Genomic DNA, 25,827 nt, shown 5'->3' on the forward strand with positions numbered 1-25,827 from the left:
ACTGTAATAAGGCCAAAAAGTTCCAGACTAGAACGAGAATTTAATTGACCACGGATTACTTAGCTCTACGCGTTTTTTTAAAAATACACTTTTAACTTCTTATCAGATAGCAGCAAATATTGAACCCGTGTGTGTGTAGGTGGAGGGGAAGAGTTAACTTACGTGAGGAGCTGCTGAAGGTAGCTAATGTCCATTTTAAAATGAACGTGAAACGGAACAAAATCTGTAACTGGGATGTGCTAGCCCTCTCTGTATTTGTGACTACAAAACTGTTCTGGCATTGAACATTCTCCCTGTTGTCTGTTTTCCAGCTGTTGAAAACTGTTGCAGATATGAATTTGAATATTTTCAGAAGTATTAATCATGTTTCAATGTCCTGGTGGTTTGCATGACAGTATTTTTCGCTAACTGAACAGTTGTCTTTAAAAGACAACAACACTGTCCAAACTTAGAGATACGGTGAAAAAATACTGCGTTGACCCGAACTGTGCCAGTAGGTTGGAGTTTTTTGACCTGTAGCACCCTCTGCTGTTCTTACAATAGACACTCTTACATCCAAATCAGAAATTGGGTTATATAATGATTTTTGCAGCATTCATGTCATAGTAATGCATCGGGGTTGTTGAGCCACTGGTACACTAAGATTCCCTGAAGTTACTGTAATTATGTTGAAAGGGGCAGGTGCAATCCTATCTGGATATTTCTGGGTATATGCCCACTGTGCAGGATTCGGTCTCTCTGGATCTTGTCTCGTGCTGAGGAACCCAGTGGGATTCTTGGGTGAACGTAGGACTGGAATCCCAGAGCAGCTGGGTGCAGCTCCTTCTCTTTTTAATTAATTATGAGTTTGGGGTTTTTCTATAAGATTTGGTTCAGCTGGAGAGAGCCAGTGAAAAAAATTAAGATAGCCTTTATACAGCATAGGTATCATGAGAGTTCCAAAATAACAACCAGACATTGCTGTGGTTGCCATGAAGCCTCAAAATACCATAACAACGAGATAATGACAAAGGTTGTTCACTCAGGTATTGAATCAGGCCTAAGAATGAAAATCCTATGTATTTTTTAAAATATTCAAAAATACGAAATAATCTTTCATCTCAAAGAGAGGAAGCCATTGCACATAATGGGGAAGTGAATATTCAGAGAACAAACGCAGAAGGCATTGAGTGGTCATGTACAGCGTCTCTTCGGTTAGCTATCCTCTGGTCTTGTCTTGGGGATGCAAAAGTGCTTTGTTAATCCATGCCATCACTGAAGTTTCTTTCCCTTCTTTTTGCAGTGCTCCCTTTGACAGGATCGCAGAGATAAACTTCAACATAGATGCTGATGATGACAGTGTAAGTGGGTATTTTGGGATATTTATTTAATAGGACAGATTCCGGCAAGTTAGTTCATGCTTGAATTAGCTGTTATCATTTTGAAAGAAAAAAAGATTTGGTATGTTGTTTTGGTAAATGAAAACCGGTAACTGGACTGGTAGCTGAGCCCGGTTAAGGAACTCAGGGCATTACATATATACCCTCGGAGAATCTCCCTACATTTTATTGCACTGTTGAGGATCTTCAGAAATAGTACTCTTTACATTGGAGGAATCTCCCCCCCCCCGTGAATCTAGTGAATCTATTGTCCTTACTTTCACTTTGGTAATGTTTCCATACACAATCAAGAAAAAAATGCAGAGACAGTTGTGTTTCTTGTGGGTCTAAATATTGCCATGCTGTGTCTTGCCTTTTCTGTTTTATTGACCTAAATCAATACTCATTGAGGAAGCTGGACAGTGGCTTAAGAGGTGATTCCAAGCTCATCTCCTGACCAAAGCTTATTTTAGTCAATACTAAGACTTAGGTTTCCTTAGTCTTAAAATACTTTCTTTTTCACTTAACTGGTACTATGAAGAGTATTTTTTTTCTCTCTTCTGGCTGCTCTAGACAGTGCTCTATAGATACAGAAAAATTGTTTTCTCTTTGAATCTGCCAGCTAAGTCTGCAGCCACCAAGAGCTGTTTATATGCTTACCTTAACTTGTTTTTTTCCTGAGTAGGCAGTTTTTGTGTGTGATGGAATTCTAATGCAGCTGTTGGTTTGGACTGTGCACCACCTGGAAGACAGCACTTAGTCAGTCTTTTAATTGAGAGATCCCAGAACGGTCAAATAGGCAGATCACTTGCGTATTTACAGGGATACGTCACTTTACCGATGTCTGAAAACTCATTTCCAGATGGAAGGTTGTATGTTTTGAAGGGGTGTGTGTGCACATGAGTTAAGTATTATCATGTTTGCTTAGAAGCTCCCTGCAGTTCTGTCAGGAAGGATGCAGTCATTGAAAGAAATTGCACTGTGGTTTGTTAGTCCAGGCTGGTCAGTTTGCAAATGTATTCTTAAGGGAGTTGTTTCCAGCCCTCTTCTACAGTGACTTTATATCCCTGCCACTTATGAGGGATACAGAGAGAGTCGTGTAACAGAACAGCTATGAAGCAGCGTGCAGGAGTTCCTGCTATTTTGGAAGCAGTGTAGGCTGAGGTACTGTTGTGTTTCTTTCTTGATCTGTCACGGGCTTGCTGCTTCTGAGCATACTGTGCTATTATTACTCTTCCACAGCGGAACATTGCTTGTTGCACAACTTGGGATGTAAAATGAAATACATGGAAACACCTTCATGGTATTAGTTGTGTCCAAATGTTGTTCTATGAACTTCCTCATCATTGAAGTTCTTGTTTCTGTCTCCAAAGAATGAATGGAATTTGATTTCTTTTTAATATTATTTTAGCCCAATGCTTCCCTCTTTGAAGCCTGCTGCAATGAACGGATCCAACAATTTGATGATAACGAAGAGGAAGAAGATATCTGGGAAGAGAAGGAGATAACCTATGCAACCCAAGTTAAATCAAGAACACGGTAAGGTGAAAACAAAAGATCAATTCCCGCCTCCCCCCCAAATGCTATGGAACTGTACATTTTAGTTAAGTGCCTGCTTAATGGTTTGTTATTTATGTGCTGTGAGACCTTTTTCTGGCATAAAACAGAGTGCTTTACATGTCACACTTCTGCAAAAAGAGGTGGTGGTTTGTCTTGAATGTGAAACAAAGACCCAATTTGAGGGAATGCGATAGCGATGGAAACACCTAATTCCTGAGTCTATTATCAAAGATATTAAAAAAACCCACCCTTAGTTTGAAATACTTAGAACTTACTCCTTTCCTCATATTTGGAGAGGAGGAGGTTGTAGAGACAGAATATTCTTTTTCAAAATGTTAAAAGAAGCAAAGTAATGTTTTGCATGAGGATGAGTGACCTCCCGTGAAAGAATTGTAAGACTGAGGGTAGTAGACAGAATATCCTTTTTCAAAATGTTAAAAGAAGAAAAGTAATGTTTTGCATGAGGATGAGTGACCTCCCGTGGTGCATCTCTGGCATTGCAAGTCATCTACAATTTTTCATCCCTTTGATATAGTCAGTTATTGAATAAAGTTACTTCTATAATTCTAAGTCTGAAAATGTAATCAAATGAGACAGGAAAAATGGCCAAGACCTTAGTGTTTATTTGCCTAGCATCAATAAACTGATTGTCTTGTTCATACACAGAGTTGATACCACACTAGTGTTCCCCTTGTTTGCTGCTGTTTTGTCTGCTCATATCGATCTCCAGCCCTGAATATGTCACTGCAACATATTTCCCTTTACAACTCTGCACACGCATTGTGACAAATAAAGCACTTAGGGACTTTAGTTGGAAATATCTAGAGGAGTGCCTGCTGCTGCCTGGCTGAGCTTTCTATCTTTTGGGGAAATAAGCCCTGTAAAAGGCATTCAGCATCACTTGGTCAATTCACAATTCGTGCTTTCTCCCCGGGGCAGGCAGGAAGCAGGTGAGGGATGAACTGGCTGCTGTAGGGTTTTTCTAATTCTGAGTTCTGCGATTTAGATTTGGAGCATCTCAGACCTCAGAGAGTTCATCAAAAAGTGATCTTGAGAATGGAGATCATGATGGTAGCGTGGACTCCGAAGAAGAGGAGGAAATAGAACAGCAACCACGTCCTTCCTCAGCAAACAACAACAAGAATAATATTTCTGAGCAGAAAGACTCTGACTCCTCTGAAGGTAAAACGTTTAAAACAGCATCATCCCATTTGAAATGAGATCTGTAATCATCTCTGCAGAACAGCACTTTGCAAATTGCCAGGTTTCTATGGCTATTCTGTAATTCCACCTGTGCAGATGAGAAGTGTGAATTTCAGTCTTCATTTTTTGCCTCTGAAATATTAGTGAGATTGAGCCCTGCCCAGCTTCTTCAGAATAGCAGTGTGATGCTTCAGTTATGCTAAGGCAACCACACAGGTACAAGTACAGTAATACTACTAGCTCTTTTAGTACAATTACTAATGAACAAAATATTAGTGGAGGATTATGACATTAACTCCTTACATTATAAGAGTTTTATGCAGACCCTTGCCAAGTATCTCCACACTCCGTGTACCTGTCTTCTCCGCCTAATTGCCTTTCTAGTTTTAGTTTGCTTGTTGCAAACCCATTCTTACAATGCCTAGAGGAAGACTGTAGAGGGACGAGGTTTTCCCAGAGCACAATGCAGATAATGCTGTGTAAGTTCATGAGACACACAGTGTTGTCAGCAGAACAAATTCAGTCAACTGAAATAAAGGGGCAAAAAAGTTAATGTTCGTTCCTTGTTTGGTGCAAGCATTTTCAGTTTTAAAAGGTTTGTTTTTCTAGGTGATGTCTTTGTACTGTAACTGTGAGCGTAATGCATATTTATTCCAGTAATCAGCTCTCTACACCCATTTGGTAGTGTCAGGTATTTTCAATTCTTATTAGGAAGAACCAGTATAAACAACACAAATGGCAACCTGTGGATGGTGTATGTCAGTTTAGTTTCCCTTCTAGAGACTTTGGTTCAAATTTTGGTTCAATTTTTGAGTGAGTGTAGACTTGGTGGATCTCTCGTACTCTCAGTTTTGCTGCATGCAAATCAGTTTGCTCAACAGCCCTCTGCAATCCTTTCTCTTTCTTGAGAAAAGGTAATGAAAAATGCTTTTTACAAATTTGTGATTTGTAGGAATAGAAGTATGTTCTAACGAATAAGGAGTAGGCTGGGACTGTAAAAAACAAATTATGTTCTTAGTTTTGCTCAACATCACTTCTGTGATCTTAAACATTTTGATCCATATATCAATTCCTTACCTGTAATTGCCAAAATTAAAGTGTTAGTGATTGGAAGGGTTGAAAGCCGTGCCACTTAGCTTTTGACAGGAAACTAAGGTACTTCGAGTTCAGCTGAAAATCACTGGCTCAAATAATGAAGACATTCACAATGCCATTTTTCTTAACTGATGCTTCTCTCTTGTGGATAACATTAATATTTATCAGAAGAGGGATTTTCAAGCTGATTGTCTAGAACGTGTGAGACAGGCAGCTTCCTGTAGATTTCAAAGTAGTGCCATTGGATGGTCTTTTTTCATCTCTGGGATCACTTCGGAATATTTTTTGGGACGGCCACAGATTCTGAAAACTGATAGGAATTCCAGTCCGTTGTTCCGTGTCTCCAGGGTCTGGATGGACAGCCGTGTTCGAGCCCGTGAACTCGAAGCCCCCCGCGCCCTGTGTTGCCATGGATGTTGGATCGAGTGTGTGGGATTCAGCAGCCCCAGAGAACACCACGCCAGAGGAGAAAGGATGGGCAAAGTTCACAGACTTCCAGCCTTTCTGTTGGTAAGAGGCGCACACATTCTTTCGATTGCGTTATAACTTTTGAGTGAAAGAATATTTGAAATATGGTTTGATGGAGTACATTGACTGTAATCTTTTCTTCTTCCCTTTCCCTTCCCCTTGCTACCCCTTTTATTTTTTAATATTGTCTGAGTATTCTGGATCAGGGCTTCATACTTCCCTTTGCCTTCCACTGCTTCTAACTGGTGTTAGCATTCATGTCTTATGATACAGGAATACTTTATGTATCACCACTGCTGCTACACTAAGAGTATAAAATAAGTAAATGAATAAATTTTTTAGAAGTTAAAAATATTTATGTAAAGAAAGAGTAAGCCCTAATGATTTCTTCTGTTGGGGATATTTAGAAGCACAACCAAGATATCTGTACTTCATTCTCAAGGCTTTTCCCCCCCCTACTTTAGCTCAGAATCAGGTCCACGATGCAGTTCTCCTGTCGACACAGAAAGCAATGATTCAGATGGAAACCCGAAGCAGAGTCAGGACAAGAACTGTAAGTGAGAATGTTACAAGACAAAACAGATGTATTATTTAAGCTGTTTGAAATTCTGCATAGCGTACCAAGTCTACTATGGAGAACTTCCCTCCAGTGCCGTCTGCCGTATCTTACTTGAAGGCTCTCTTTTGTACACAGATCAATCTATTAAAATAGTAATTCAGAAATCCTGAATCTTTGTTGGGATAATATTATTCAGCAAGAAAAGGATGAAATTTAAGTTAGTAAGAGTTGATGTCACAGAGACGATTCATCTATAAACTGTTCAAAAGTCCTATTTTAACTGTACACTTGATTATAAAATTACTTGCCAAAAATTAAAAGGATAGGGTCAGTTATACTATTGGTAATTGTGCTGAGCCAGTTGGTTAGCTTCAGTCTGATTTCTTCCCCTCCTCCTTTCTAAGCAAGGAAAAATTAAATTTAACAAAGGACTTTGATGGAACTAAATTAAACTTTTGTCTGTAGTAACCACTGAAAGGTGGATAACTCTGGAAGGGATAGCACAGTACCTTTTCCTGCCACATGCATTTTCTGGTATACTCTCCCAGCGGAGTTGGAGATTCAGTTCAGTAGAGCTCAGACCGCGTGTGATGACTGCTTTACGTATGCACGTTGTTTAAGTCTACCCAGGTAGTGATCTTCAGTCAGGCACTGTGCGTTACATCGAGTTGTGTGAGCAGGTACCAACTTTGGGAAGAAAAACACTTTTTGAGACTGCAACACTTCTTTGCCACTTTTGTCAGAGGCTTTCCTTGCATGTGGGATCGGAACCAATGAACACTTCAAAAAGTATAGCTGCTTAAATTATACCACAGCAAGTTCTCAGAGCTAGGTCACAGTCAGCAGGGACCCACGGGACTGCCTTAATCCTCCATTCAGAGTTACCACCGTTCAACAAGTGAAGAAAGTAGTCTCCTCTGCTGTTTGTGTTAAATATAGACCTGAGGTGGCAGGTGGAGAACACTGATTTATGGGGTTGGGTTTTTTTCTCTTACTTACAAAAATAATATTGCATGCTGTGGGATCTGCACAGAAACTATCATCTCAAAATTTGCAATAGTTCTAAACACTCCATTTTATACCACCCGACTTACTTGGGGTCGTACCTGGGGAGTTGTTCCTGTGGCGGTGTTCATTTTGCAATGTGAATTATTTACTTCTCTCAGTCAGCACTGCCTCTCCCTGTGTTTGGAACGTCTGTGTCACGAGGAAAGCGCCGCTGGTGGCCTCAGACAGCAGCTCTTCTGGAGGCTCCGACAGCGACGAGGAGGAGGATAAAGCTGATATCATCACAGAAACCATCAGCACAGGCTCGGGCCAGGAAACCATCAAGCTGACTATGGATGCTAAAAACGAGAAGGCTGTTTTCACCAGGTGCGAAAGGAATTCCTTGGGCTGGGGTCCTGCTCTGCCCTGGTTTTAGCCCCTTGTGTGGCTAGGAGTTAATGTATTACTTTTCCCTTTTAGACACCATGGTTCCAAATGTCCTGTGTCAGGATGTCTTACAGCTTTCTTGTCACAGGGGTTTTGTTTTAAGAAAATATTTATAATGTGTTTAAGAAACGTGTGTGGCTCATTTTAGCCACTGAGCCACGTCACAGAAGCCCGTCTGTCTGTCTGGCAGCACAAGAGATCCGGGCCTGGGCTCCTGGCAGGGATGCCAGGTCAGATCGCACAGAAGAGTCAAGCAAAGCCTCACGTGATGGCGAGTGCAAGGTCTGAGATGGAATCAGTGTGCGGTCTTGCAAGGGGAAGATTTCAATGTCTCAAGCTATTATTTTCCCCTCATTGTCAAAGTAGTACATTATAGACAATAAATGACAAAAAATGAAAAATGCCAGAAAAAGATATAACAGATCCTGAAATTTGTTAGCTTTTGGGCAGGAATTTTGTTGGAATTGCATGTGCTCCAATCTAGCCTGCTCTAATCTAAGAGAGGGGAAGTTGCTTTTCAAATCAGTAAGCATCTGGTTCACTTTGGTGCATCCAGAAGTGTTACCCAGTTTTACGATATTTGGGTTTTTTCCTCATATTCCTTACAAGTATGTAGGGTATGATTTGACTGGTTGGAGTCCCTGTGTTTTATGCATCTGACTCAGGAACAGGCATTTGCTTTTTATAACGTTGTGGTTATGTGACTTTTTTGGATAGTCAACGTGAGCTGCTCGGCGTGTGTACACACTCCAGCAAATAGCTACTAGGAGTTAAAAAGCAGTGGCTCAGAAAACAAGTGGGGTTACAGAACTAGGTAAAATTATGGGAGGAAGCTAACCAAAGGTACGTTTGGTTAGGCAACTCTGAATTGAGTTTTTAATAATGTGACTGGTTTTTATTTTTGATGTCCACCTCAGATGGCCTTTACTCTTCATACTTGAAATGAGTGAGATGCCTGAGATTTCTTTGCTTGCAGTGATTGCATCTGAAGAGCTGTTTTGATAAATTGAGTTAGTTTGTATGCACAGGGATGGCATGGCCAAGCAGACTGGCTTCACGAAAAATGGAAGATGAGGAAAATAAGAATACTGCCTGCTGTGCTAAAAGCAGCATCTCCGTTTCCAGTTTTCATTGCACTTGAATTATTTCTAATTAAATCCATTGGCATGTGTATCTAAAACAAACTCTGTGCTCCAGATGTTTTTCCTCTCTGAATGCATGGTGTTTGTGAGTAGAGTAGCACTACACGTGACTGTCTTGATTCACAGTAGCAGTGTAAATCTTATTTGGCACTTTCTTATGTCTTCCATTTATTTCCTAGCAGGTAGGGAATTTTTTTTTTTCTGATTTGGCTGGTGAGATGTTGTGGGCTATGCTGCTGTTTCAGGCAATGTAATTTTGAATGTGTTTTTCTCTCTAAATAAGTGTATATATCTCGAGCACTTTCAATAAGGACAAGGCTTCCAGAACCTGCTTGGTTTTGCATTACTGCAATTCTACAAAACTAATGCCATTTTGGCAAAGCAAGTAAATACTCGAATAACCACAGTCCCCACTTTAAAGGTGTCTGTAGCTTTCCACAACTATAACTGTAGCCAAAAACCAAAATAGAAGCTGTGAGAAGACAGAAACCTGTTACATAGATGGTGGTTCCAGCTGCTCCAGGTCTGTTTAGTAGCCAGGTTTCTCCCAGTGTATGAATTGCCGTATTGACCAGTGACGATAATGGAAACTTCCTGGTATCCTCAGCTCTCCCAAACCGATCTGCTTTCTGTTGGAACAGATGCAGTTAAACTCAAATGGCCAACAGTGAAGATACTAATTTCTTACCATGTTCCTTAATGATTCCAAGGAAATAAACTATACTAAGAGTTTAAGAATTTTTCAGATGGAATATGTGGTTCTTGATGACTTTCTACAAGCACTTCCCCGGAAGTGCTAAACTCTTACCACACCACATTCCTGTTTCTGTAGAAATGGGTCTTCCCTCTCCTTTCTTCCCTCCCTGCAATACTGAAATCTACAGTGGAGATCTTTGATACTCCTTGGAGCTACACAAGGACTCTGTAGATTCTACCATCACTAGGGTCATGAAAGATCCAGATGTTGCAGTACATGCCTCTGATACCCTCCGTGATCATCATCTCAGCTGCTGATGCTTCTCTGCCTGCCCGTACTGCCCCAAAATTTAAACTCTGGAAAGTTAATTATTTGTCCTTGTGTGGCTTAGTAGAATGTCCCTCATGGCAGTTCTGCTTAAAGTAGCCATATTAGTAGTTTAAAAAATCATACACGAAGAAGGTGTTTCAGATGTATTTAGGTAACTTCTCTACTTTAAATGTATTTAGCTAACTTCCTTTCCCATATCTAATTCTATATGGTAGTTTCTTGTGAAAAAAATAAGTAGTTTTGCAGAAGTTCTCTGACTAAAGAGCTTCCAGTATTGCCAAATCTCGCTCTTTGATAACTTCAGAATATGTGTGTTAGGCTTGAGAAAGATGCTTTTTATGGTGTATTGAATCTTCTGCTTTTCTGTACATTGATCTGAATTTTATGTGGAAAATGCCGTGTTCAGTGATTGTACTCTTTGAGATAGCTTTTGAAATGTTCCTGCGTGTTCTCCTGGCAGGAGCACCGCTTGAGGATACAGTTGAAAAGTTAACTCTTCTGTTTTTTCAGCAATCTTTACTGTTTTCTTTTTCTTCCTCTCTTTGCTTTCTTTCTGTTTCTGCCTCTCTTGCTGCCTTTCTCTCTTGCTGTGGGTATTGCTCAGAGTATTTAGACCTGCAGTCAGAGGGTATGTATGACGGTGACCTTCTCAGGGTTCCAAACATCCACCTGACAAGTAGTTTCTCCCATTAGTTACTTTATACTGGGCTGGAAAAAGAGCTGTTGGACCATTGGACTGGGAAAGCTCATCTTTTCACAATCAGTTAAAACAGATCCTAGAAATTACATTTCGAAAACCTGAATTTGAGGTTGTGTATAGTCCTTTGTAAAAGTATGCGCACAGTCAACATAGCCATTGATGAACCATTAAAAAGCAAATACAGTGTTTAGTAGTTTCATGCATCGTGTCCTTGAGCTTCTGCCATTCCACCTGTTTGTGAGCTCTTTCTGCAAATAGGATTTTTTTTAGTATTTTAAAAGGAAATTTCATGCTCTGGTCAAGATGACTATAGGAAAGCCTTGCTGACTGCAGTTTGCTAACGCGCACACTCCTGGAATTGCTGCCTGTGTTAGATGGGGTGGTGGTCAAGTCTCTTGAGACTTTCTCACAACAGCACTAACAAATACTTTGTATGCTGTAATACGCCATAAAATAATGGTTGCTGTGTTTTCCAAAGGCTGGTTTTTTTACAAAATACTCCCCCCCCACCCCCCAAGTTTTCTTTCTGTTTTAAATTGTGGGTTTTTACTAATTATTTTCTAGAATTTATCCATTTAAATGAATTTTCCCAGACACTGTGCAAGCTAGCAAGACTTTGCTGTAATTTCTGGGTGAGATCAGAGACAAAAAGAGAAATTCACTGTAATAAGCATGTCTCATTACTGTTTCATTTGACAAGGAGTATGTTACAGCAAACATGTAAACTTTCATATCTGGAAAGGACAGTTACCCGATGAACAGAGATACTGTCCTGACTTCTCTGAGCAGGAGGTTCAGGAAATGTAGCTCAGCATGTGCCTGCAGTCTCCAGAGACAAAAGGCTTTCAGAATTGTAAGCTGTGTGGTATTTTAAAATAGTGGTAACTACAACATGTACTTACTTAACTTACTGTTTTAATAATTAACAGCACCATTTTAACAAACTTTTGAAAGTTTTCTGCCTCTTTCATAAGTAGGCAAGTACGTATTGCATTTACCTCACAGGACATGCTATCAGGCTGTACTTTTTGCCAGAAAAATGTGGTAATATTCAAGCTGTTAATGAGTGATCCGAGAGGTGTAGTCCGTGCCAGTATTTGACTGGATGAGCATTCTCGAAGCTGTTCAGAGCAAGCGCAAGCTGTGAAGGTCTTGGAAATTTCTGCAAGGCTTTGCTGAAGTTGTAGAAGCCAAATGTGTGAGGGCTCTGCAGCGGTGGTAGCCCGGGCAGCTCCACGCTGCTCGTGTTTATCAGTCTATGCGTAGCAGAACAGTCATGAGACTTGCATTTAATGGGAAAAGCAGAATAATGGATGCAAAAGTGTATGCAATGTGAGCAGTACTTTTTGTGGGAAATGACTTGCATTTCCGTGTCTGTGTGCTTAATTTTTAATTGTATGATATTAACCCGAGCTTTTGCATTTCTTCTTTATGGTTCTCAAAAGCTGTCTGAAGTATTCGGTGCTGAATTGTTCAAATGAGGTTTCTAAGCAGCTTCTTAAAAGATGAGCTGCACTTAAAAATAATAATTAAAAAAATCCAGCTTTTGCTGTGCATGGTGATAGTGGGCTTGGGATGTTTGTAACTTTTAATTTCTCTTTCAGTTGATTAACTTTACCTGAAATGCTTTTTTCCCCTTTAATCTTTTTTTTTTTTTTTTAATGGTTGAATATGTTTACTGTCCCCTTCTCCCTAGTGCCTCCTCACCTGACTAGCTTGGATAAGCAACTGAAAAAGAAGGTTTAGAGGGGAGGCTGGAATCCATCTGAACAATAGTGGTTGCTGTCTGTTAAAAACAAACACATTTCTTCTGTGTCTGTACGATACCAACTTTCGTTGAGTACATTCTTCAGCTTTGGAGGCAGACACTGTAGGTGCTGCAGCAGTTTCCTTAGAACTGAAGTGAAAATGAGACAACGCTAGCAATTTCTGCATTTTGCAAAATTTCTGCAATTTCTGCATTACAGTTTCTGTAAAATCACTTGAAAAGTCTCCTCTTGTTTCTGATCATACACGGTTCTGGGATGAAAGTACTTAACTTTCGTTCTAACAGCAGTGACCACCCTAAATTGCTGAAATAGCTCAGAAATAGAAGCTGGCAGTGGTTCCTCCCGTTGCTCTGGGCATGAGGGCCGGGAGGGGGCCGGGGGCTCCGCACCGCACGGGGGTCCCCAGGGTCCGGGCCAGCCTCTTGCACAGGGTGGCCGGGCGGCCGTTGGCGTTGGCTGTTACTGAGCAAGGAGTTTCGGTGCAGCGTCCGCTTACACGCAGTAGAGAAAATAATCCTCCAGTTTCCCAAGCTGAGTGGAGTGACGTTGTCACAGTGGATGTTTTGAGCTCTCCCGTTTTGGGATACGTTTGTCTGTTCTGTGCCTGCCGACTGTTCATCTTGCATGACGTTCGGATTCGCCGTTGCACGTGACGAGCATGAAACATCAGCATGAGAAACGGTTGTCTTGCTTGTATCTCCTTTTGCTGCCTACCTGCACAGAGTTGCTGGAATGCTTTGAACAGATGATGGGGGGAAACAAGCATGCTGTGGGAAATGGGGCATGGAGCATGACACCACCGTTTTTGTAAATGCATATCAGTGTACATTTATTCAGAAAGAAACGTTAAAGTGACTAGTCTGAGGTCCCATTTCACCAGAAAACTTTTCCAATCAAAGGTGAACACTTAGTGCAATAATTGGCTTAGATGGGATCTTCTAAGCTGACAGAAGTGTTGGCCTTTTTAATGGAAGATTGCATGTAAATTTGGAAGCCAGACCTCCCGTGTTGTGACTTCGTCTAATTAACAGCCAACAAATCATTTTCCAGTGTTTTGAAAAGTACGAGTGTAGCATGGCTGCCCTTGCATCTCTTACTTTCTGTCTTGGGGGGGTTGGTTGTTGCAGAGCCTGGTTTTTAAGGACTTGCTTGTGGGCTAAGCATGAGACTTGTGTTTAGGTACGCTTCTTATACACATCTTGCTGCTTTGTTTATAGTACCACTGTTTTTCCTAGTGTGTCTTCACGGTGTTTTGTTGTCCATGATACTAATTGTTTACCAAAGAGACTAGAGGATATCTAAAGTGTATCCCAGGAGCCACAGTAGTGAGCTTCAGAGGTGGGTAGAATTGAACTCTAAGGCTGTTTCATTCAGTATCAAATCCTTCTTTCCTGAAATACGTAAAGCTCTTCGATCGTTTGGGACTACAGCCTGAATTCTTTACAGACCCTGTGGCGATGCGATGTGCATCAGTATTGCACTTAGAGTTGGGAAGAGCTGCATTAGGTGCTGTAGCATGTGGATTTCCATCTGGCACTACAATTCAGGGTCAGCTTGGCTTATTTGAACCACCAGCAAAGCTGTTATAGCTTCGTTTGTCTTGCTAGATCCCAGAGGCTCTCAGTAAACAGACCAGTGGAGAGGCAGGGGGAGAGCATGATGTGTTTTGCAGTAGAGCTGTCGAAATGGGTGTTAAAAAAGTTTGCATAATGAAACTGGGCAAGAGAGAGGTGTTCAAAAAAATTGCAATGCTAAAGTATTTTCTCTATAAAGCTGGTGGAAATCTACAGGAGGAACTGAATTGTTATCAGAAGTTAAGTGAGCTCCTGACGTTTTCATCTTCATAAATAGAACAGCATATCACTTTATTTTAAGTGGGTATCAGTTTTGATGTAGAATGGTTTTACGACAGCTTTGGTAATTATGAAGCGTGAACTTTGTTGAATCCTGTTTTTCTAAAAAGAAATTGCACTTCAAAGGAAAACAGTTGTATTGTTAGTTTGAGGAAGCTTTGCATTTGCAGAATTTGGGCATTACAGCAAAAAAGAATGAACAACCATTTTGTAGCACCTAAGGTCTGGAAGGAGGATATATAATGTTTCTTATTTACATGTATTATATTACATGTAGTAAAAGCTGAGAACCCCATGCTATCTTTATAGCAGATTTTTCTCTAAGTTGATGTAGTTGAAACTCATTACTTGAGAGAGCTGTGTGTGAAAAGCAAATCTCTGCAAAGCATTCACATGGGTGCAGGATGAGCAAGTCCTATGCCCTGTGCGGGCTCATCCCTGCTGGGCCTCCAGCAGGAGGTGAAACCTTCCCCAGAGGCAGCTGGAAGCCAAAGTTCATTTTCTCAAGTCATAGAATCATAGAATCATTAAGGTTGGAAGGTTGGAAGAGACCCACAAGATCAACGAGTCCAACCGTCAACCCAACACCACCATGCCCACTAAACCATGTCCCTCAGCGCCTCATCTACCCGTCTTTTAAATACTTCCAGGGATGGTGACTCAACCACTTCCCTGGTCTGATACAGGCCAGGATGCCGTTGGCCTTCTTGTCCGCCTGGGCACACTGCCGGCTCATGTTCAGCCGGCAGTGTTCATGATCATGTTCATGAACATGTTCATGTTCAGACTTGAACTCATGTTCAAGTCCCTTGTCTAAAGCAATGTGTGTGCATTTGGGAAGGGTCACTGAAAGCCTTCTTGAAACCAGATGTAATACTGTCACAGCTTTCTATGACTACCCTCTCTTCTGATTGTTGGTGTAAACAGAAAACCTGCTCACGTTGCCCAGTGGCGAGGCAGTATATGTGTGCGTATGTGTGTGCATATATTTTGCACAGACACCAGCGACTTTGACCAGAAGTGTTTCGGTAGCCTTCCTTGTTCTATACATGTACACATCAGTTAACATAAAATAACAGCTTTTGAAGAAGTAGCATTTTGAATACTTCTTAACTTAAAATCAGTATTATAATTTATCACGTAATTATTCTAAGTGAAATTCGAGTGCTTGACAGTACGCATCACCCAGAGGAGATGTGATGGTACCTGCGTCAAGGAACTTGCTGCCTTAAAAGACAAACCATAGATGATGTTTAAGATACAAAATACATTGGGAAGAGTAAACGAGAATGACTGCCTTGTGTCCCCTTTCACTCTCTTTACAATCCCCTGCCACGCTTCAAAGCAGTCTGTGAAATGTGTCATTGGAGGGTATTCCTCAGTTCATCACCCTCAAGTGACTGTGGCCAAAACTCACCAAATTCCACGTTCTGAAGCTGGCTCCGGCAGGGGGTATTCCTTGCCATTGTCTGCAGTAGCACACAGGTATTTACCCCTCCTGGGGATTCCCAGCTGGTTAATTGCCTGCTTTTTTTACCTTGCTAGACACCAGGCAATAATAGTCCACTGCTGCCACAAAGTTTCTTCTGCCTCTAGACCCCAAGATTATCTTCTTAAAGTTCTCCTGCAGAAGTCCTGTTGCATAAAGGTCAAGTAGAGACTGTTCTGTTCAGGACGCTTTGAGCTCAGCTGTGTTATACCTGTGGTGAAGCAAACTTGGTCAGCTCTGCCAAGCCCGATATTCACCAAGCATCCAGGTGAGGAGAGCACCACCAGGGTCTGTGCCAGGGCTGGCCCGAAGCAACCAGCCAGTGGTTAGGAGGAGACATCTCCAACTTACTTCATGCAAACTCTGTTCTAATCTTCTAGAGGACAAGGTGGCTGGGCCTAATAATGCCAGTCACGTTTTCTAGTCTTATTTTCTGATAAGACTGAAGAGTTTGGACACTCAGCTTGTGCACTGGGGGTGGTTAGATATCTCAGAAAGCATTGCAGTGCTTGTAGAAAGAGAGAAGTCTCTGTTACAAGTGACCTCCAGCGTAGTATTTACAAACTTGGTGGTTAAGTTGCAGAATTTGGCTACGATGTTGAACTTGGTGAACATAAAGGAAAATTGTCCTGGCTTTCGTGTTGGAAAGTCCAGTGGGCATGGCTGTAGGTAGCATTCACAAGTTGTTTGTGCTGAGTGCTTGTCCGTTGTGAAAAAAGACACAATTCTGGATAGACTTATGCTTGCTGTTGGAAAATTTGTACAAGCGCCTTTGAATTAGAGCTTAAAAATTCCTAATTCTTTCTGGAGTGGGAAGTATTAGAGATCTGTTTGCAGTGCTTATCTAAGAAGAGCCTACAGTAGATACAGACATCGTTGCTGATAACTCTTCTTCCTTAGCCTGCCTTAACCAGCCTCATGAGAGAACAGTTATATTCTCTGCAGGTAACACGCTCTCCGTCCCTGCCCTCAGCCCGGTCAGGGTTTGGAGCCCGTAACCAGGCTGTTTGGTGATGCGGAGGTGGACCATTTGACTGCACTGGCAGCAGGGTTATACCAGACTGGCGTTTAAGGGACACAGCTAGCTGCTAAAAATAAGCTGACCAGAGGAGAATACTAATGCAGAATATTATAGGTACAAGAGTTTATTCTAGGCTAGAATTAGATATTGTTATTAACCTTCCTGCGTGGGTCATAGTATTCTGTGTCCCACACAAACTCCTTGTTTTGTTTTACCCCGTTAGTTTGGCCTGTAAGTGTCCTTCTGCAGAGGTTTGCGTGTCCAGCTTTGCTTTTCCATGAGCCTGTTGAAGAGATAAATTTCCATGCCCTCTTCGTGGTCAGGTAACCTCAGGACTTCATAACATCGGAATCCTTGTGTCATGGAAATTTTAGTGATTGAATTAAGTAGTTTATCTTTGAGCAATTTAAATCTCATGAGCTCCAGTTACTTGTGTGGGAAGTAATTTTCTAATGACATTTCTGGCAACTTAGTTCAATTCTCTGCTGTCTCATCTATCCCCTGCAGTTTCTCTAAGGCATATTTTTGTACTTGCAGTATTTCTTTTTAAGAGCATGTGTTGTGGTTTAACCCCAGCCAGCAACTAAGCCCCACACAGCCGCTCGCTCACTCCCCCCCAGTGGGATGGGGGAGAGAATCAGAAGGGTAAAAGTGAGAAAACTCATGGGTTGAGATAAAGACAGTCTAATAGGTAAAGCAAAAGCTGCATGCGCAAGCAAAGCAAAACAAGGAGTTCATTCACCGCTTCCCATGGGCAGGCAGGTGTTCAGCCATCCCCAGGACAGCAGGGCTCCATCACGCGTAACGGTGACTTGGGAAGACAAACGCCATCACTCCAAACGTTCCCCCCTTCCTCCTCCTTCCCCCAGCTTTATATGCTGAGCATGACGCCATATGGTGTGGAATATCCCTTTGGTCAGCTGGGGTCAGCTGTGTCCCCTCCCAACTTCTTGTGCCCCCCCAGCCTGCTCGCTGGTGGGGTGGGGTGAGAAGCAGAAAAGGCCTTGACTGTGTGTAAGCACTGCTCAGCAGTAGCTAAAACATCCCTGTGTTATCAGCAGTGTTTCCAGCACAAATCCGAACCATAGCCCCATGCTAGCTACTGTGAAGAAAATTAACTCTGTCCCAGCCAAAACCAGCACAGCATGTTAGCCCTTTAGGAAGATGAATGTTTTGATCTCAGTATTCCTCATTTTTTATGTATTTTTTTCAAGAGCACACAGAAAAGTAGCTACAGAAGTAGAACCTTGATCTCAAAATCTCTATCGCATGTCTTAATTACCAGACTGTGATTATACGTATGCATTATAAACTCCCCCGGCAGCTGGTGAGAGGATTCCAGTTCAGTCATCTACTGAGCTTTCCTTCCATTTCTGTGGGTGTGCTCTCTGAAAGAAGAAATCATTCTTGAAACTGGGACTGGGTTAAAGCTGTGAGGAAGATCATTCACATGCAAGCTTGTCCTCTGCCTTAGACGGCAAAAAATAAAGATGTTCCCAGAAATCACTTCTCCAGTTAGAAATATGGGTCTTTTTAATACAAATGTAGATTTGTAGGTTTTGTGGTAGCAGTTTTTTTCCTTTTTCAGGATCTGAGCTTCTGTTTTGTTGTAGGGAGACGTCATTGGAAATGTCATCCCTCAGGCATGGGAATCTGTCGTCTGATGTGTTACTGAAAGCAAGTTAATTTAACCGTGTTTGGCTTCTGAAGATACCACTCACGAACATCCAATCAACTTTTTTTTTTCTTCCTCAGGATTTTAGGTCCTGTACTTAAATTTAAGTCTTTTCTAGGTGCACACAGAAGTATCAGGTGCCACTTGGGAAAAATCTGTAGAGTAGAGCAGCATAGGTGCCTGTATTAGATCAGAAACACGCTTTGCCAAAACCAGCAGTTTAAGGAGCAGTGGGCTTGGAAATCTGCTTGGCGGTGTGGGGTAGCGGCGGGCAGTTCCAGGAGAGGTGAACTCCTCTAGGCTGCCTTTCCCACGAAAGGCTGGACCAGAGGGGCTCCTGAGATTCCTTCCAGCCCGGGCTGTTCTGTGGTCCTGTGTACTGGTACTGCCAGTCTCCAGTCACCGCCGAGGCAGGCAGTCTGCTTTTGGTTTGTTGCTCCCAGCGGTAAACTTGACTTCCTGGACTTTTTCTCTAAACTTGCAAAGTCTTGGCCGATTGTACTTCACGTTTGTATCCTTCTACTGTTTGTTTTCTGTGTTTGTCCATAGGAGAGCGCACCAGCAGAGATAGTTGCAGAGGGTGGTAAAATGTCTGGTTTGCGGGCGATGGGGATACATGGGGAGCTCCTAGGCTGGATTTTGCTGCAGGAAACGGGAATGCCTTTCTTGAGGAGCTGTCGTTCTTGTGCGTATTTGGTGTCTTGTTGATTTTTAGGAAACATAGCCTCCAGGATGCGTACACTGCTTTTTAATTCCAGTTTATTTTCAGTTCTTATTTCTTTATGGGATTTTGTGGCCTGTGCTAGGAGAGGAGGAGGAATATTTTTCTCTCTGTTGGAATTTAAGCCCCATTAATTGACATTTTAACATGAACTTGAATTCTCCCCACACAGTGATGCAGACTGCATGGTTATTGATAAGCTGGCCATCACTGACATTGGAATGACAAAAGCATCCAAACCCCTGAACAACGTGGCCCAGCACTCAGAGGAGCGCCAGAACACCGCCGCTGTTGTCACAGCTGTCACGGAAACGGCCACAAAAGACAGGTGAGATGGTCAAAACTCCTTCACCAGCCTGTGACAGAGAATCGGTTTTTACTGTGTCACTGAATGCGGTTATTCGACCATTAGTGTACGGTCAAAGTTACACAAGTAGTACATCGGGAGCGTCTTGGAGCGCGTTACACTGCAGGTAGTGTAGAGCTATTCCTGCGATATATTGCAGCACCTATATTTCAGTTTCCCAGAAGTGCTGTCAAATCATCTGTCCTATTAAAATAATGGCCTTCTCATTTCTTACTCATGCATAACAAATACTCGGATAGTATGGGTTTGTACGTTCAGGTGAACATATAGACATTTACAGCTAAAATATTATGAGGAAATGTGGGAATGTGTTTTGATAACTGCAACTGGAAGTAATCTCAAGGAGAAATGGTATTAATAATTTTTTGTGAATGTGACAGTTTAGGTCTTTTTAAATATGGAAACCAATCCTTCTGCGTATCTAGTGCTGTTGCCTCCACAGCTTTGCTCTGGCTCCTGCTTTTGGCCAGAGAGATGTGGATCAATAAGGAGGTGCTTCTGCTCTTCTTGAGCTAAGACAGCCTCTCTTGGGTGTCTCAATCCTCCTGGAGCAAGCTTGCCATCAGACTGAATCTCAGACGATGGTGCTTAGCTGAAGCCAGACATCTGGGCCATCCTACGGGAATCTCTTCTGTTAGGTACTTTCGGTGAGAGGAAGAAGTTCTAACCAGCACTTTGAGCCTCATGCTACCGATCCACTCAACTGCACTCCATTAAAATCTGTCGCGGCTATTGGCATTATTGCTTCTTATATCTCTCCAGTACAGCTACTGCCTAGTGTTTGAGCCCATAATTCACAACCAGTCTCACACAAATTCTAGTGCTAGTGTAACACGTATTTGGGAGGAAGCCGAGTATCCCATCGGGTCGTTGTTCTCACCACCGCACCCCAGGTACTGTCAGGGCCCTGAGTGCACCAGTGGGCAGCAGGAGCTGAGCCGGGACCTGAGGGTGACGGCAAAGTGGGGGGCAAAAATCCTGCAGACAAGGTGCCCAGTCCCATGGGACCCCATCCAGCGATCACCACTCATGTCCTCGTCCTGGGACGAGGTGGGTCCCGGGACGAGCCATGGAGTCAAGTCAGCAGGTCTGCAGCAGGAAGGTGCAAAGCCGTGCATACGGCATAGCTCCGGCAAAGACCTAAATCCAGCTCCCAGGCTGATGGTGGAGGGTGCCTGCGGGGGGAGGCCCCAGACGAGGCTGGTCAGGTCAGAGCCTTCTGGTGGACTCAGGACCCTGATGGTCGTGTTCCAAACTTCTGGTTCATAAATTAATTAATGTTGTGGAATCAGCAGTCAAAGCTGACTTCTCAGTTTCTATTTTGATTTTTTAAATGTAGTATTTTGTAAAGGACTCGGAGGAGGTTCTCATTAGGAAACTAATAATGTTTTATAAGGCAGAAGAAACAAAAATAGAGGAAGGATGGCTCAGATACTACTGAAGAGAAAAGTTTCCAACCAGGATGAAAGTAAGCTTTAGGAGCGAGTATGTTCCAGTAGTTATATTTCTCTAATATTACTGTTTGGGTTTCTCTTTAGGAAAGAAGAAGTCTTGCCCTGTGCTGAAGCCACATTAAATGGCCCTGCTTGATGAAACAGATGCAATGGGACGTGTGTGATCCAGGCCAGGCTGCTACCTGGTGATGCAATTTGTCAATTTTTTTTTTTTTTCATTTTAATTTTATTTTTTAATAAATGCTGCATTGATGAGAGAGCTGGCATTCAGGACCAGACACGCAGTTTCAACACCAACAATCTGTTCTGAAAGACACTTGCATTGTCTAAATGTAGCATTGATCAGTTAGTCATCACAGGAATGATGGGGTTCTTCCCAAGCAAGCCTTCTGCCTAATTTTAGTTCCTTGTCCCCTTCCCTCTCTCCCTTGTTTTTGTTTTGTATTTGGGGTTCAGTCCTGTTTTCTTAGTGTTATTGCACACAGTATTCAGCTTCTCTTCAGAAAGGTAGCAGGTCTAACGCTGGGACTTGGACAGTGCACAAGAGTCCCGCAGTCGTGTGACCAAAGTTCCTGATGGAGCTGTCTTTGGGCAGCATTTGCACCGCTTTTGTATAGCAATAAAGCCTTATCAGAAACATTTCATAGGAGGAAAAGATGCAAACACTTTAAATGGGATGAAGCAGGGAGGGATTTTATTTTACTTTTTTGTGGGGCGGGAGGGAAGTCATTGACGTTGTCCCAAACAAGAGGCCAAGTAGCTAGCTTGCTGTAATGCTGAACTGTCTTGAGAAACGGGAATTTTCTGCATTCCAGTGAATTGCTCAGCGCTCTCTGCTCTGGAGACGTGACAGTTCACTGCAGGATCTTGGGTCAGTTAGCAATTGGCCTCTTCTGTCCGAGCCATCAAAACAACTTCCCGGATGTCGTCCTCCGTTGGCTGGAGAGTATGCAAAGAAGGTAGCATGTTGTTTGCCAGCTAAGAGGATAATGATCCACTGGACTGCTGCCGTGCAGGAACGAGAGCAGATATGGCACAAACAGGTTATCAGGTGTTTGCTGGCTTTTTGGAGACTTAATGTATTTTCAAATTATTATGGAAATCCTTTTCTGTTTGTTTTGTTCTGTTTTTAAAGTTTTTAATGGATGCAGGAACAGCAACACTTTTGCACTTTGTACCTAGTGACAACATTGGAGAGTGAAATGGCCCCAGCACAGGACTCCTGCTGTTACTCCCCAGGTAGTTGGTCATGCAGAAGTTTGGGCGGGGGGGGACACACATACCGCTGCCTTGGGATAGTAGAGTAAAACAGTATGGAGAAATGGACTGCGCTTCAAACTGCCTGGGAGCAAGGTCAGCTGAAGGTGTGTACTTGACTCTGGAACACAGGATCTTCTGCGTAGGCTGAAGGACCTAGTCCTGTAAAGACTGTACCAGTTTCAGACACAGGTCTGCACTGAGTGGTGCTGGCCTCTGCTTTGAGCTTGTTCCCAGGCTGGACTTGTGCACATAGATCATACGGGTGTAGATGTTGGGCCACTTGCAGAAGCAGGCTCGGGCTGGTAACAGCAGATTGCCACGACCAGTGCTCCAGTGCTTATTCTCTACCCCTGTAGTCTAGATACAGAGCTGGGCCTGCTTTTGTGTGTAAGCTGTATGCTGAAATCCACCTGTCAAATGTTAAATGCCGCTTATTTTATTAGTCCAAGACCTAAGCTGGAAAATCATTCACTTTGGAATAAAAGCATGAAGCTTGACACATAGGTAGCCAAATGGCTTATTTTCAGATATATTCTCACTTGTGCATAACGAGGGACTTTACCCTGTGAGTATAAAAAAGTACCTCACACAGATCTGTTGTTATGAGCAAAGGCATCCTAGCCAGACTTCAGTCTTTTTAAAAATACTTTATTTTTAACTGTGATATGTATGTAGTGCATATGGAATTTTCTTAACTGTATTGAGAGGTGGTGTGGGGGGTGGGGAGTGAGATGAACAAAACGTTTTCACTGTTAGAGTCAGTCTGTTCTGCTGGATCAGTATCCGACGGTGATGTACCCGCAGCACGAGGTTATCCTTGTGTGCCCAAAGATAACATATTTTCATTTTTGCTCTTAGGGAAAATTAAGGATTTGCTTTGCTGGAATACCAGATATGGAGGTTGCAGTGCAGAAAGCAGGATGAGATTGCTGTGTGCATCTTGGAAGTTGTGTGCTAGGGTTGTGGGCCACTTGTATGCTGCTGACATAGCTGTGATATCTCTCAGCTGCAATTACTCGGTAAGCAGGTGCTTTCGTGGCACAGTACTGTTGTTCTGGAAGTCTTCTCACTCACTCCTTGTAATTTAAAATAAATAATTTAAAGTTACATTGCGCTGGGAGGGAAAACCTCACTTTCTGCTTTGGTTACCCTGCTTGCTATTTGGAGATCAATTGCACTCTTAGCCAGGATTATCAGAAATGATTAGTGGGTTTGAGTTCCTAATTGGAGACACATTAAAGTCTTAACTTTCAGAGGATTGGTGCTAGAGGTTTTCTGAAAAATCAGGTTCTCTTCGGGCATTCTTTAAACACCCAAAAATGATACTATGGAAACTGAAAAATCATTCATCTAATACAACAGCGGTGCAGCCTATTCCAGCAACTGGTTGAAGACCATGACTGGGCTTCAGTCCCATTAAATACCAGGTGATGGCAATAGTTCTCTTCCAGTCTGTTCTCATTCATGGTTCTTGACCGTGGTGCTTGCAGGTTCCACCATGCTAAATTATGACCAAGTCTGTGTAGGATCGAGAGATTAAGGGGAAATGTCCCTAGCAGGCACAATTTGATCATCCTTCTGGCTTGATACCTTTTCAGCCACCTTGTTAAACAGATAAATGATCTTTGCATTAGGTTACATCATAGACAGGGGTCACCTTACATCACCTCGAGCCGTCCTGGCCGATGTTGCAAGAATACCGATTAGCTGTACCCACCTGATCTGTTCGTGAAGCCTTGGTTTGGGGAGCAGTAACCTCCACTGGAAAGAAAAGTGGTACGGAACAGCTGGCAGCAATAACGTCCTAAAACGTTTCGGAGAGATATGCAAGGACACGTCTGTCTGTGCCTTTTGTTGCAGATTCTGAACTTGTCATTCATTAGCTTTTGGCTTTGAGTCTATAAATGTAAATGAAAGCTTTAATAATGTATTTAAACATATCCAGTAAGCAGATCTAAAAACACAGTTTAGTTACTGAGGGGTTCGTTATCTAAGTTTATTAATTTGATTACTTGTGTCCAGTTACTTTTGTGATAAGACATTTTACTGGTAGTTAAATAGATTTGTAGAAATGCACAAGCTCTCTTGCTTTTGTGACAGTGAATGATTCCTCCACATTTGGGATTTAAGCTCTGAACTATACCTCATTGCTGCCACACCAGCTGATCTAGAAAAAGTTCCTCATCCTTGGTATGTTGGAGTTTGCAGTTCAGAACAGATCCAGAGTCAGATGATGGTTCCCTTGCCTGGCTCAAATAATTTTATAGGTAAACCGTGCGTAAATTTCTTTCTCGTTGTAAGTCTGAGCTTCCCATCTATCTGGAGTCACAGTGGGTATGTAGAGGTTGGAGGGTCCCGCTGCCTGTAGTCTGTGGCCTCTCTCGGTCCCCATTGTTGTCTGAGCTTTCTTTCTCGCCATCCCAGACTGCTGCCCAAAGCCTTGCAGGGCAGCTGGGCTCTGTGGCTGCTTTCTGTTTTCAGGTGACTGTAAGGCATAGCATGCAGTGACTTGACTGAGCCCTTTTCCACGGGTCAGGCCGTGCCACATGCAGTGCCAGCGCTGTGTCCCCGTGGCGGTTGTTCATGGTGGCATCTCGGGGCACGCTGACTGCTGGAGAGCTGTGTTGCCTTCTCACCAAGTAAGCCGTGTGCTCTAGGGAAGGACTGTTACCCAAGGTCGGAGCAGAATGCATTGTCTACTGAAAATGGATTTACTTAACCCAGCTGTACCCTTTAAAAAACCGCTCGGCTTGCTTAGATACTTGGTCAGAAAGCAATGAAGACTAACCAGAAGTTATATTCAGCACTGTTCTTCCTCATTTATGTGCAGTATTTTGAATCTGTCCATATCGATATGATATATATAATTTTAGGTTTGAATATGTATACTGATGAGTGTGTATATAGATATATATTTGCAATATGTATTATTCCGTGTATATTTATACACACACAGTTGGATATTGTGAGAAACCTGGTGAAGCGGAGACTCAGAGCTCAATGAGCCTAACTTTTATATCTATGTACAGCTCCATGATCAATAGCAAGTCATCGACAAACGTTCGTTGTACAAGACCAAAACCAGCAAGGCATACCTTACTGGGGGGAAAGTGGTTCTGCTAGAACATTCTAGTTCAATGGTTTTGCCCAGCTGGGCATTGATACGGTGGATTACAAGAGAGCAGCGGCTTGCCCAGTGATCCCGCTGTTGTTCCTGGTGTCCCTGCTGCTGCAGAGCCTTGCCCACGTGCTTTCACGCTGGGAGAGGAGGGGGCCTTTTCTGCACAGTTAGCAGTTAAAAAGTGATCAGTTCAGCCGACGCTAAATAATTCTTGAATCGTAGCACATTTGTCTCTGGCTGGTTGGATTGCGGGAAAAACACGCTCCTTTGGATGACATGGCCGTTCAGGAGTCCTGACTGTTGACTGTGCGACAGATGACTGTTTTTCAGGCGTCCAAACTGCTGTGTTCAGTACCTGGGTGTTACACTGGGGGGGAGCACAGTTGTAGGGCTTGCAGTCAGAAAAACCCTGTGCTGCAGAAAGATCAAGCGTAACTAGTGTGGAGCCATGGAGATGTGATCCGATAGATAAAAACTCAAGTGGTTTGGATTACTTATTTCTGTTGCTCACTACGGGCTTTTAATGCTGGGTGCAGGGACGACAGCACTGT

General features: G+C 42.7%; 1 protein-coding gene across 2 annotated transcripts in view; it reads left to right on the top strand.

Annotated features, from left to right (window-relative positions):
- PPP6R2 (protein phosphatase 6, regulatory subunit 2) overlaps positions 1-25,586 on the top strand; it is a 110,013-nt gene extending 84,427 nt beyond the window's left edge. Inside the window, exons 17-25 of one of the 2 annotated variants that reach the window (XM_009320084.1) lie at positions 1,283-1,340; positions 2,770-2,897; positions 3,925-4,100; positions 5,564-5,726; positions 6,149-6,237; positions 7,410-7,617; positions 10,451-10,474; positions 19,247-19,402; positions 20,980-25,586. In XM_009320084.1, coding sequence (XP_009318359.1) covers positions 1,283-1,340; positions 2,770-2,897; positions 3,925-4,100; positions 5,564-5,726; positions 6,149-6,237; positions 7,410-7,617; positions 10,451-10,474; positions 19,247-19,402; positions 20,980-21,031 — 1,054 coding nt within the window. In that variant the 3' untranslated portion in view covers positions 21,032-25,586. The remainder of the gene's footprint in view (positions 1-1,282; positions 1,341-2,769; positions 2,898-3,924; positions 4,101-5,563; positions 5,727-6,148; positions 6,238-7,409; positions 7,618-10,450; positions 10,475-19,246; positions 19,403-20,979) is intronic. The other variant, XM_009320085.1, reaches the window with a different exon arrangement.
- Positions 25,587-25,827: the final 241 nt, after the last annotated feature.

The sequence above is a fragment of the Pygoscelis adeliae genome, unplaced genomic scaffold (genome assembly GCF_000699105.1).
Source record: "Pygoscelis adeliae isolate BGI_AS28 unplaced genomic scaffold, ASM69910v1 Scaffold373, whole genome shotgun sequence".
Classification (NCBI taxonomy): Eukaryota; Metazoa; Chordata; class Aves; order Sphenisciformes; family Spheniscidae; genus Pygoscelis; species Pygoscelis adeliae.